The sequence below is a fragment of the Crinia signifera genome, chromosome 2 (assembly GCF_055691185.1).
Source record: "Crinia signifera chromosome 2, ASM5569118v1, whole genome shotgun sequence".
Lineage (NCBI taxonomy): Eukaryota > Metazoa > Chordata > Amphibia > Anura > Myobatrachidae > Crinia > Crinia signifera.
The window spans coordinates 270,227,585-270,241,642 of NC_139218.1; the positions used below are offsets into that span (position 1 = coordinate 270,227,585).

Consider the following 14,058-nt stretch of genomic DNA (forward strand, 5'->3'; position numbering starts at 1 on the left):
ACAAGTACACACACTTCAGTTATCATTTCATCTGCAATATGTCATTGCAGTTCTGCCTTCAGTACATACTGTGGCTGCTAAATTCACAGCTGCGGTGCTCACCATGAAGCAGCTTTGTATTCCAGCTCTATCTGCCATGCAAGAAGCTAGGATTCCCACAGTCTTAACTAAACTAAACCTCCAGAGATGAATCCGTACAGTGTCCTGTGTGTATAACAACTCTGCAGTACAATCATGCCACATTTGTCACATTACCATAACATCAGAATAGAGCTGAGAGTGTGGCCTGGATTTAGAGCTGGCATCAGCGGCCAATGGCTTCAGTCTGTGCATTTGCCATGTGCCCCCAGTGATACCTCTCTGATGCAGATCAAAACTGCATGCAGGTCCATAAATTTTTTTTAGATTTTTCTAAGTGGCAAGTGGGGAAGCGGCACCTACAGTAGGTACAGTAGATGTGAACGTGGTGCAGTAGGAAAATGTGTCGTTAAAAAGATGTAATTGCACACACAGGGGATCGGTCATGTCCAGAAGGAGATTCTGTGCTTTCATAGGGCTGAAGGTGAAGGTAAGACCAATGATGCGTCTTTGTGTGCACAGTGGCAGAATACTGCAGTAGCATTCACCTCTGGATCAGGACCTGGATGTTAACAGAGTGCCACATTCAGTGAAGGTAGATGAAATGAGTCCCTGGCAATATAGTAAATGTGCTTAGTGGCATCATACCGTAACTGCTATTATTTAAGATCTGCTCAGCAGGATGAGTGTGTGGGCAATAAGAAAGTCACATTTGGGTTGGATTGGAGTATAGTCTAATTTGTCCCAATCTTCCAACTCAATGCTCACCCTCCCCTTCCTTTGGTTTATCCTATGATAAAAAACGACAAAGCATACTGTAATGCCTGTGAGGGGTCTCCCTTATAGCTAGCAATAATCACTTCTAATAAAAAATCATTAGCATCAGACGGACTGTATGTTGACTATTAAAGTTACCAGGATCTGTGTGTGTGTTCTAAAAGAGAGTAGGCAAAAGAGACAAAAACCAATGGGAATTCATGTTCTATCAAAACCATTGCTCAACTTTGATGGTACAGTATAGCGAACATGTAAAATGTGTGTTTACAAAGAACAAAGTGATTCATTATGTGTGTAATGTTTATATTTCATTTTAATTCCCTGTCAAGACTGGCAAGTAGACTACTACTTCCTCTAACGGCCATTAGACTGCACCATATCAGTCACGCTGTCCTGACATCAGGTGTACAATGGTGCTTCCGCAGACACATGGTCAACCATTGAGTGTGATCAGATTTCTTTTTCTAAAGGGCACATCAGCAGGAAAAATTCTTTGGCAACATGTTGAAGCATCCGGTAATAACCACATGTCACAGGATAGGTTTGAGTTTGATGCCCTGCCTTTGAGAAGTGCAGGACGGACATAGAAGCATAGATTTTGACGGCATGTAAGAACCACCGCATACCGTACAATGGCAGCAGAGCCACCATCACAACATGACTTGTAATTGTGGCAGCAAAATGAAGCTCTGCAAAGTTATTACACAGCACCTGATTTTAATTCAGTTTTGGAGATGCAAGAGATTGAAAATGGGAACGAACATGAGAAGCATATGTATGTCAGTGTGTATATAAAACAGATATAAGACACACATTAAATCATATTTTAATCCATATAATAATTTCTTTATTAACACACATAGTAGAGTTTATTGTACATGTCCTATAATATATGAAGATTAGTGTGAAAACTATGGTACTGCAAACTAACCTAACAATCTAGCCTAAGAAAGAACCAAGAGGAAAAACTGCAGTGTACTGGATGAGGATTGCTCATTAGGGTTGCGGACCTACATTTGGGCATAGTTATTACACTGTACCAGCTGGCTTGTTGCTTTTAATTTAGCATTAGCTTATGTAATTTCCTAACAACAACCATGCAAATTACACAAGAAAACTCTCTCTTCTCCTACTGTATTTCCTGCACATATGCAAATATTCAGAGATTCGTCCAATTGAGCTTATTCTACAAAAATACTGACTTAGAACAGTCGATATAAGCAGTCAAGTGGTGGTGAATATATTCTGCTACTATCTATGTCGGCTAGCAGCTATATTAAAAGAAACCGTTAAAACAAAAACAAAATGTGTCTTGCTTTTAGGGGTATTCATTTCCAAGCCATATTTCGCAGGCATTTCCATTCCAGCCTTCCCAGCATTCACAATTTCCGCAGCTACATATCCCATTGCCTAAAAACAAATTGAATAGAACTTTAATTGTCACAATCAAAATGTACTGCTTCAAATGTCTTATTAAAAAGTAGCAGGTCATAATCAAAATCCTATAACTGGTCCCTTAAATATTCCCTTTTTATGTGGAGCACTTTGTATTTGATTTAGCAGCCACTGGAAATATAGACTTTCAGCCAACTAATAGCATCTTTTCAGCAGTGCTCTTAGCAAAGTGCTCTACGCTATAATCATGCTGTCTGTTACTTCTCACAAGCATTATAGTGTGTGAGATGGATACACTGCTAGGCTCATCTGCACCTGAAGTTGAAATTAAACCCAGCTGGCTGTCTGTATACAGTATTTCATAGGGAACAAGCTTTTCACATGACTTATAGAATCATGGCTATCACATATAAAAAAAAAGGGTTCTCTGCCATCTTTATAGTACTGTACCTCCGATCAGTATAAGTTTGACATAATCATTCTTGTGGACATTCACGTGGGGGCGTGTCTGTCATTGTGGCCCCACCTTGTCTACACAATGCCAACATTACCAGTTCTAGCTCACTGGTACCTATAGTACCCATGTAACAGAAATATTAAAATAATGACAGCGCACACACACACACATACAAACACTATGACAGTAAATAATTAATACAAGTATTAAAGCTGTGTACACGGGGGTGATTTCAGCACACGCTGAGCGACCATATTGCCAGTGATTTCATGTGCTGTGGGAGATAAATCGCCGGGAGCATGCTCCCGCTGCCAGCCCTTCATGGTGACTGGAAGCAGGAGCATGCTCCCCCCATTATGGCTAAAAATCGCTGGTCGCTGGTACACAATTACAGATATTCTTTTGTGAAACTGCAATCTTAAATTAAAACATTATAATTTTCTGTTGTAATTTCCCCTTTATTCTTTCTTCTTAAAGTGATCAATTTTAAAGTTTGTGTAAGTAAAGACACTGACTATAATGCACAATTATAATGTATAATTCAAATAAAAATCTATTGAAATTACAGTTTTACAAAAAAGTTTTTCTAAAACATTAAACAGGGATGGATAAGCCCCATTTAGTTACAATGTGGAATGAGTGCCACTCCTCTGCTGCTCTAATTCCATAAATCTGCATGTTTAAACCTATGCTAATTTTTTGCAGCTCTAACACTGTAACCCATCCTCCTATTTGCAGTACAAAACAGTCAGAACTGTGATTTATACTGAAAGCATTACAGAGCTTCCAACTTTTAATATGTCTGGGAATCTGCATTGATAAGTAAAGTGCATGTGGAACTGAAATCACATATCTAATGGCACTGAGAGTAAGAGAGTGGATACTTATTACCCAGGCCTGGTTAATGGCGTTGTTACCCTATATGGCCGACAGAATCTTCTTAAATGACAAAAGTAGCATACATCCCTTCAATTATGCCCTACACCCTCTGTAGTGAGCACAGAATCCCCATTTTTATCTCTGTATTCTGCCCACTTCACTAGTAAGTGGGTAGAATGCAAGAGGGGTGACCACTCTTCCGTGGGAGCAGTGGATTACCTGAAAAATTAGACATCTCCTGTAAAAAGTGGAAGAGTAGAAAATGGGAAATGTGGCAGGTCCTATAAAACAAGAGTGGCTTCCATAATCCTCCTCTGCCAAAGCAGTGGAAACTATTGCTTGATACATCAATGCCCAAGTGTCTTAATAAAAATGATTCCACAGTATTTAAAACCGTTAAGCACTTTGATCCTTGTAAATGCAACCCTTTTATAAATATTTAGGTTTTGTATTGCAGGGACTCTGACAGTCCTACATAATCATGGTGACCTCTATATGCAGACAGAACAGTGGCTAAGGAACATAAGCCTTTTGGAAAAAAAAACTGATGTTTTACAACTATTTCAAGTACCTTCTTACCTTGATGTGTTTGAATGTACACATCTTTATAGAAAAATAACAAAACAAACCAGTAAGGGTTTTATTTCTGGAGGAAACAAAATTTCACACACAGAATATTTGATATCCTGCTGTGGAATTACAAATAACATAGCAACAATATAAGGAAGAGTCTTTCTTGTGTGACACATATTTTGATAGCAACAAACATTTTGTTTACCTGTGCAAATAAGGCCATCGTGTTTATCACAGTCCCTGTCATCGCATTCACAGAATTCCCCTGAGACATACCAGTCTTGTGGTGAGCAGATGCACTTTCCACAGTGACAGGAACCTGCAAATATAAAATGCACCATATACGAATCACAGAAACACTGACCTTAGCAACAGTAGATGTGTTTATTGATAAGAAGCAAAATATTGAATATATTCTATGTTTTTTCAGGCAGTAGCATCAATCTGTATGGCTGATTTTTTGGTAGAACAAATAAAACAACACATTCATAATATAGTCAGTGTAACATGTATAGCTAAGTATACATTAGACCAGTGGTTCTGAAACTGTTGGTCCTAACTGCAGAGTGGGTCAACTCAGCATGCTTGCGTGGTTTCCTTCAGGTACTCCGGTTTCCTCAAACAATACAAAAATATACTAGTAGATTAATTGGCTCAGAACAAAATTTACCACTAGAATGAATGTGTGTGTGTTCATGTGGTATAAAGTATAGTTTGTAAGCTCCACTGGGGCAGGGACTGATGTGTATGTTCAATTATTCTCTGTAAAACGCTGCGGAACATGTGTGCGCTATATAAATAACTGGTAATAATGATTTCCTTTTTTTAATTTAAGACACGTGTCAGTTTATAACTATCCTTCTGGCTGGGCATGACACACACACCTTTTTGTGATACCTTATCATGATAAGTAAAGCATATCATAAGATACCTAACAGAAACAAAAGCTTGTAACACCTTATCGCTTGTATAATATCACACTACTCATTGAAATGATATCCAGGCAGAAAGAGCTAAAGTAAGTAAGGACACATCTATAAGTCTCCAAAGTCTTTCCTCTTGTCCCTAATAGAAATTTTAAATAATTCATAATTTCTCTCTCCAGTCCAGGGTTAGCAGGTGGAGAGAGATACCTGAACAACCTAATACAACCACAAAATTTGCTCCAACAAAAACACAGAGGGCCAGATGTATCAAACTTCAAAAAGTGATAACATGGAGAGTGATAAACAGCCAGCCAATCAACTCCTACCTGTCATGTCACAGACTGGGTTTAAAAAATGGCAGGCAGGAGCTGATTGGCTGGTTGTTTATCACTCTCCATGTTATCACTTTTTGAATCTTGATACATCTGGCCCACCATCCCATCTTACATTTTTTTAATTGTTTTTGAAGGTCAGGCATTACTATCATTTTAAAACACCATTAAAAAAACAAGCATTTCCATTCCTATCAAAAAGTCAAAGCAGGCATTTAACAGGCATCCAACTATGAATTTTTCTGTTGGCATTGTGCAGCATTCAAAGGGCTAATTGTCACAGCTCGAACTAAAAACATTGGCATCTCCTGTGAAAGACCTGAATGAGACACAAAGGGAGGCTAAAGCTAACCATACATCTACAGATCAATTGTAGGATCTGGTTGGTTGGAACAAAAACCTGGTAATATCTGAGTGACAGTTTTGGCAGTTTTCCAGCATTCCAAAGCAAATGGTCAACTGTCATTTGCTCTCATCCACTACCAGGTTTTGTTCCAACCAGCCATACCTGACAATAAATCTGTAGATATATGGCCAGCTTAAAGCTTGCAGAATTGTTGGGCAAGGAGGAAAAGATTAAGATCAGAATGCAATGTTTGCCAGTACTCCCATATGGGTGTGGGTCATAGGGATCGCCAGAACTTCGGTTGACAGTCAATAGGATGACATATGAAATAGGTTGACATGCATTAGGTCAGCATGGTCATTGGGTCAATACAAGCATTATGTCAACATGGAAAAGGTCAACATGTGTTTATAATTTATTATAGCGTCTATATCAACTGAAGTAAAAATGACACTGTAAAAGTATACCACGTCCCCTCGCATGGCTTGCTTCGCTCAGCATGCTTCAGGCATGCTATTTTATTCTCATTCTATGCCCACCTGGATAGTAAAGTATGAAAAACCACCTTTTGAAAAAAAAAATGTCCATGTTGACATAATGCATGTTGACATATTCCATGTGTGGACTTAGTGACTTTCGACCTATAGTGTTTGACCTAATGCTTGTAGACCTAGTAACCGCATCCCATTCCATAGGTATTTAAAAAAAAATGAGAACACTTGTAAACTCTTGAATCACTGGTACTGTACAGGGTATGGCTCCAATACTGCACAAACTATAACTGTAACATCCACATCATCCCAATCTAACTAAGCAATGCTCTTAGGTTATATAGTTGCTTTGTATAAAAAAATTCTTCAAGTTCTGTAAATATGGGGGCCCTGAGTAGCAAATCACATCTGGGATGACTTTTCTCATTGTAGCAACAAGACAATTTTACAATGTACTCATATATCCAAGACTAGGGACCTCTATTGGTTTCCTCTCCTTACCCTTTTTATTTTAGTCCTTTCATCATCACCAGATGAATTCAGATAATAGAGTTAATGACTTTGTTATTTGAATTGTAATCTCTTACTTTCTGACTGTAATACCCCTTTCACACCGCACTTGTAAACGGTATATTGCCATTTTTTTCCCATTTCAAAACGTTTAAGGCCGCAGTGGAAAAGTGCCAGAGTTGATTTACCGGTAAAATATAACCGGTATTTCAAAACGTTTAAAAAGCACGTTTCAGAGCCGTTTTTTATGCAGTGAGAATGGCTCTGAAACGTTATTTAGTAAAAACAACAGATTACAGACCTGTGATAGGCTGTCCCCTGCATTGTGCCTTAAAACGTGTTCAGGGGATTAAACAGGTTGACTGATGTGAATGGTACTTAAACAGTATTTAAGACGGTAATCTACTGCAATGTTAAGGCTCAGACCCGTGTTTAATACCGTTTAAAAATACAGTTTTTTTAAAAGTTTTGGCAGTGAGAAAGCGGTATAACGCACATCTGAGTTTTTTCAAGCAATATTAAACTATTAAAATAATAAATACAAAGTAACACAGACAAAGGAAATGATTACAAAATGTATACAGTGGTAACAGTGGAGCTCACATGGGCAAATCACCAAAAAAAAAACTATTCTGTTTTGCTTGATGTGACATGCCTGTATCCCTGTGTTATAATTCATCACTATTCAGTCTGTGAAATGCATGTTACCTATAAGCATTCGGTATCCGTTCGACGTAGTCAAAAGATTGAAATGGCAATATCTATATTGAAAAAGGCTACAGGGTTTTTATTTTCCATGGAAGCAACGCACCACACAGAATAATTGTGCATAGCTAACCACATATTTTCCCATGTTTTTTGATAACTATTATTTTTTTATTCTGTTCTATTCATGTTTACTGGCTTCATTTAAATTATGATTCACTGCAACCATTTATAAAAACACACTTAAACTTTAGATTTATAGTTAATTTTAACCTTGTGTCATTATGTAGGTTTGTTCTTTTCAAAATGCTCATTGCTTTGTTTCTGATTAAATTATCTTCTCACAAGTGCCTATCCTCCAGCCATTGTCAAATAAGACAAATATAATTGTATCCTTCAGCATCACTCTTTGTTACTTTGAACTCACAGTTCCTGAAGCTTAATCACATAGAAGTATTTTTCTGGTGAATTATCTTTTAACATCAGATATATTGGTACTTTAGCTTCAATTTATGTGTTTTGAGATGATTTTGTGACGTCATGAAAGTTACAAAATACACACATAAATACAAACACACAAACATACACAATTACAAAGAGGTTTTATTTAGAAATTCAAATGCAACGTGATTTTATAATACTACTGTTATATTTTCATTTATAAATTGGCATCTTCCTTGCCTCTTACACAAACTTAAATAAAAGACAGGCTGTCTCTTCTGTAGTACTTTTTGCCCAGCGTTTATGCACAACGATGATGGGGAAAAAATTGCTGGGCTGAAATACACACCGAGTGATTTTCGCCCATGTAAGTGATTTTTCCCAGGGATGGATGGCTTTCCATTGCAGGATGCTATTGAAAGCCACCCACCCCATTGCTCATCTGCTGGTAATACCAGCAGATGAGCGGTGGCAGCTGGCAATGATGCGGGATGCTCACCGCTCATCACCATACTGTACACACTGTGTGGTTTTTTGAGCTGAAAGCAGCTCAAACAGTAAAACTGAGCTGCTTCCAGCTCAAAATTGCGAATGGGCCTTTAGGGTCCAGACTTTCTCAGTGTGCATCCTACAGCCTCACTGACTGCCCTATACTACACTGTCTATGAATCAGGGGCCTTAGCTATTGTGAGATTTTGCAGTGGACTGTGAGGATTAAGTCACGGCTCAGACAGAAAGAGTAACCGGCCTTTGCAAAATTGTGAGAGAAGAGTGTATGGATGGCTAATCTGCATCCACTCGCAAATTCATACACGGACCATTGAAAGAATTTTACTGTCTGTGCAAATGTGAGTGTGAGGCTTCACCTAATCTGTGACAAGCTGGAAATGGCTATCGCTGACGTTACAGACCCTCCTGAAAAACTACTGGGCACATCTATGTTTTTTCCTGACACACCAAAAATCATCAGATTTTCACCCCCATTCGCAAGGTTCCTATCAGTCAAACTGTGAGGGGACTATTATCCATACTTTCTGTCGCTAATTCCACTTGCCCATGTGGGGTGGAACAGTATATAACATGTGCAGGCATATACACTAGGAGGAGGGTTATTAGAAGTCCAAGCATCTACTTGTAAAGAGCTACTGCAATCTACACTTCAGATAATGTATGAGGGGAGTGTGGGGTAAGAGGGTTCCTCGAAATAGGGCAAAGGGAAATAGTGTCTGAGTTTAAAAATGTGCATGTTAAGCACTAAATTCGCTCATTTTAGAACAACATCACCACTGCCTTCCCCTGTCACCCATTCTCAGGCATCATATACTGCTTTTCCCTTGCCCCGTATTCCAAGGCCAAGCCCACTTTTCCAGCACAAGGAACTCCTCCCTCTTTTCCCTTGCCATTGTGACCCCCGAGCCTACCCACCCCCTCACCCCCCATCATTTTTGTCTGGATCTGCCCCTGGACACAGTTACCAGCAATATTTTAGAAAAGACAGTACGTGCACACTGTGTTTTTTAAAACTTTAATAAACACCCATGCACATTCACTGTACATACACTCCCTGTAGTAATTCATATCTTCTTCTCCAGTAGCATCCATGACAACTGTAAATAAAAATACCATACTCATCTATTCTTAGTGTAGATTACAGTAAGACTCTTATTATGGTTCACTCGCACAGGCAAATTCCATCTGCCCCACCTGTAGTGCACATAGTTTTGTCCATTTAAGAAGGAATTTGCCTTTGTGAGTGAACCAGAATATGGGCCTAAGTCCTCTTCAGTCCAAAGTAGATATCCCAGAGGTTAACAAAAACAAACTGGTTCACCCAAACCAGAAGGTATGTTAACAAATAGAACTCTTCTCCTGAATACTGCATCCAATTGACTACTGTCACTAGGAGATCTGGCAGCCAATCAGCATCCACTACCATAGAAATAGCCTGCTCCAAAGGGAAAATGGTATTATCCTGGCCACGCACAGCCAATCAGTGGGCTATTGCTATGGTGGCAGAAGATGATTAGCTGCCGGATCTATCAGTGATGGCAGTCGCATAGAGGCTGACATTCAGGAGGGGTGTTCTATTTGTTGACACCTAGAGATTCGCAGTCCAAATTATTCTGGCGATCCAGGTTTTTTTTTAACCCTTAGGGACTCCTGCTTTGGAATGAAGAGTACATGATCTATACTAGGAATAGGTGAGTGTGAATTTTTTAATTACTTTAGCCTGAGATACAGATGCTACTCAGAGAGGAGAATTCAATGCCTACAGGTAATGTAAGCATGAGTGACTGTGAGTATGAGTGTAATTTTAAGTGTGATTGTGTATGTACTGTACTGTAGGTTTTCAAATGTGTGTATTTTGCCCTTTTTTATTTTCTTTTATAGGGCCAATGGGCCCTTTAATGCCTTGCATGTTAATAATTGTGGTTCTCCAAGAACTGGCATGTGAGGGAGGCTTGTTGGGACCTGTACTGTAGTTATCTTGTAAAAGATAATATTACGTTTAACAACATAGCTACCTGTAAGATATCAACTTGGATCCTACTGCTTTTGAATGATGAGGGCCTTTACTGGGGAGTTCGCACTCCTGCAGGAATCCCCACCCACGGCTGACTAGATGAGAAGGTTAATACTAGGCCCACTGATTTAAAAAAATATATTTTTTTCTCCATATTTTTTTCATCCAGGACCAGTCCAAGAGCCCAGGAATGGTTGTTTAAGTAGAGGGAAACCACTGTGTCTCTTTTTCTCATAGGACAGGTCAAAGAGCCCAGGGATGGTTGTTAAAATACATCGGGACCAGTATGTCTTTTTTCACCTGTATTTTTTTAATCAGGAGCAAATACAGAGCCCAGGGCTGCTTATGCTTTGGGGAAGGGTACACATTTTTTTTTCACACAGAAGAATGCACTCACTGACCTCACTGATCTGTGCATGCTTTTTGTAAAACTCGTGCCTTGTACTGAAGGCTGTAATTAGCTTGAGGGTTAGGCACTTAGAAGGGGCATGCAAGGGAACATGGTACACTATTTGCGGGGTCTATGTATACAGGTGTCAACATTAACACATCATTTTTTTAAAAACTCATGTCCACCTTTGCCATGTTGACCCTTTGTCAATGTTGACCTTTTGTCAATGTCCACGTTTTGGTGTTGACCTATTGACTGTCGACCTAGCTATTGTCTGTGAGATGATCCACGCCCAGATTTACAGTCTTTGATATCTCATAAAAAGGTTTTATATAACAGGAATGCAGATTAACTTTTCTGTCAAGAATAAAAATGAAACCCCGACTCTAGCCAACATTGCTCACAGGTAGGACAGCCGACCATTAAAGAAGCAGAACAATGTGGAGAAAGAACGGTGCCAGGCATATAAGGCCTGATTCTGGTCCACTCGCAAAAGCAAATTCTCTCACTAATGGACGAAACGATATGCACTGCGGGGGGGGGGGGGGGGCAGATGTAACGTGTAGTGAGAGTTAGATATTCATGTTACTTTGTATCTGTGTAGGGTAAATACTGGCTGCTTTATTTTTACACTGCAATATAGATATCAGTTTGAAGTACAAACACCACCCAAATCTAACTCTCTCTGCACATGTTACGGTTTGTCCATTAAAGAGATAATTTGTTTTTGTGAGTGAACCAGAATCAGGCCCATAGTATAGATAATAAAGGTTAATCCCACCTATTTTCAGACATTAGCCAGACTGCAAGGAGCCCCTGGCTGCAGGGTGCTTGCTGCAATCCATGGTTACTGCTGTTATATATCTTATCCCGTAGCTCAGCCAGTTTCCAGGAAAAAAGCCAAGATGGCTGATCTGAAAATGCTCTTTTGGATACTGAATACAGCCATCTTGGATTTAAAAAGAGGCTGCTTCTTACCTGTGAGCTGGCTCAGATGTGGATGGGAAATGCTGTAGGTAGGATTTGGGGCTCTCTGAACAGTGTGTGGTTGCACACACTATGCATAAGAAATACAAAAAGAGAGACGTCAGTATGTTTCAGATCATACTTGCCTACTTTTGACTGGTAATAGAATTTTGCACAGCGCCCCATTGAGGCGCTCCACCCAAAGGGCATGTCTAGTTCCATATATGGAGAGATTGTGAAAAAAGTCTGTCAAAGTGGCACCTAAAAATGTAACAGTGTAATGTGGGCTAGGTGAAATGAGGGAGATTGCTAGACTAATGAGGGAGATTGCTACTATTTCAGGGAGTCTCCTGCAATATGCAGGAGGGTAGGCAACTATGTTTCAGATGTACCGTGATTTGTAGGAATTTATGGAAACTTATACACCTCAAACAACCATCAGGTAAAGTTGAGTTCCCAACCACAAAGATCAAAAGCATAAATAACATTAAAACATAATTTGTCACACTCTCAGGCAGACAACTAGAAGGTTTGACTTAAGGAAGCTGTGTAGGTATGGTATTTCCTAACACCCATGTTACAGTGGATCCTGGCGCAGCGATATCACACTAACTAAGGAGGTCATTCTGATTGATTTGCTCCCCTGCGTGTTTGCAATGTTTTATTTCTGCACGTGCATATAACCATTTATGCACATGTGCAGGCTCTGTGTGTGAACGGACAAGGCGACTTTTATAGTCACGGGCCCGTTTGCATCAAGCAGTGTGGGCATGGGGCTGCGGGCATGGGTTGTGCCCATGGGTCGTGCCCGTGGGAGCACCCAGCATTTCATGGGCGTTCCCATACAAACGCTGGGCATTCCTATGCAAATGGCACCATGATGCGGGTGCCGGGGCAGGCAGCTGACATCACCGGATGTCAGTTGCTCTCCCTGTTTACATAGCAGGGCGCCACAAATCTAAATCACCAGAGTGACTTAGATTTGCAGGCGCTTAAGAAATCATTCGATGGTCGCTGACCATTGAATGATTTTGGCCCCGCACACAAAGCTGCAAATGGATGTTTATGCAAAACATCCATTCCCATGCGTGTGCGTGGACATTCGCTTTGTGAGTCAACCAGAATAACCAGAATAACCCCCAAAATGTCTGCAGTAGTACTGTCTGTGTGCACATTTCATAAAGTGCAATTAGTCCTATGTGACTAACAAACAGCTGAACACAGCTGAGAACACAATGTACCGCGGACATTTGAGAAATGCTGTAAGGGTAGAGCTTTAACCGGTTTAACAAATTAATGAGTCAATCATATTGGCTTTACCTCAATAAAGATAAAGGGTAACCAGAATTGTGTGCATCACTGTAACAACATGCACGCTCACCAATATGTAAGAGTTTTCATTTTTAATTGACTTACTTCCTAAACAATTCCCAGACTCCTCTAATCATCTGTCTGTGTTGATGATACCTTATCTGGAACCTTTTACTCAGAACTAATTAGTGCGTCATTAGCTAATGAGTTATACCCTGTGCAAGCAGCTATTACACATAAAAAGTTACCAGCTTGGCATTTGTCTATAATTTTGGAGTCTACTTAAAATAAAATGACCTTTGAGCAGCGGACATTTGATGAAAACTCCTGTAAGCATTTTCATTACAGTGACTTGCATACCCTTTAATTACCATGCAGATATTTTACCAAATATGTACATGATTGATGTGTGGAATATTTTTGTATTTAAAAAAATATTATTTTGAGTATTTATAATGTTCTTACAGATCAAACATTTGTCCATGTTAATATAAACCAACAAACTGATTTGTAATTAATAAGATAAATTCAAGAATTACTCAGGGCCTGGGATAGAATAATCTAGGCATTGGATATAAAACAAAAACACAGTATGCTATGCACAGTATATGACATCTGGGGTAACTTTGAATTATTATTTTATTTTGTGAGTTGAGAGTCTTTGCTGAAGGTGTTTAGGATTAGATCTATGTTGTTGTTGAAAGTAAACTGGATCTAAATTACTCAAACAAATGTTCTCCCAAAAAAGCATATTTCCACAAACAAATATACACAAGTTGATCCCTGATCACTAAATCTGAGGGTTGAAACGTATTGCTTTTATTGGAAAACCCAAGTTCTAATTTATTAATCTATTATTCTGTTGGAGAGAAAAACAACGTGAATGAGAACTACATATAACAAATGTTTACAATATTTGAAAGCATTTGCTACTTGCGCAAGTTCATTCTGAGGAA

At 39.3% G+C, this 14,058-nt stretch overlaps 1 protein-coding gene across 1 annotated transcript in view; it reads right to left on the reverse strand.

The window, feature by feature from the left end:
• Positions 1 to 1,674: 1,674 nt before the first annotated feature.
• Positions 1,675 to 14,058, reverse strand: part of ITGBL1 (integrin subunit beta like 1) — a 243,507-nt gene continuing 231,123 nt past the window's right edge. Inside the window, exons 10-11 of the mRNA XM_083171190.1 lie at positions 4,365 to 4,478; positions 1,675 to 2,265 (exon numbers count right to left, since the gene is read on the reverse strand). Of these exons, the coding sequence (XP_083027316.1) occupies positions 2,174 to 2,265; positions 4,365 to 4,478 (206 nt within the window). The 3' untranslated portion in view covers positions 1,675 to 2,173. The remainder of the gene's footprint in view (positions 2,266 to 4,364; positions 4,479 to 14,058) is intronic.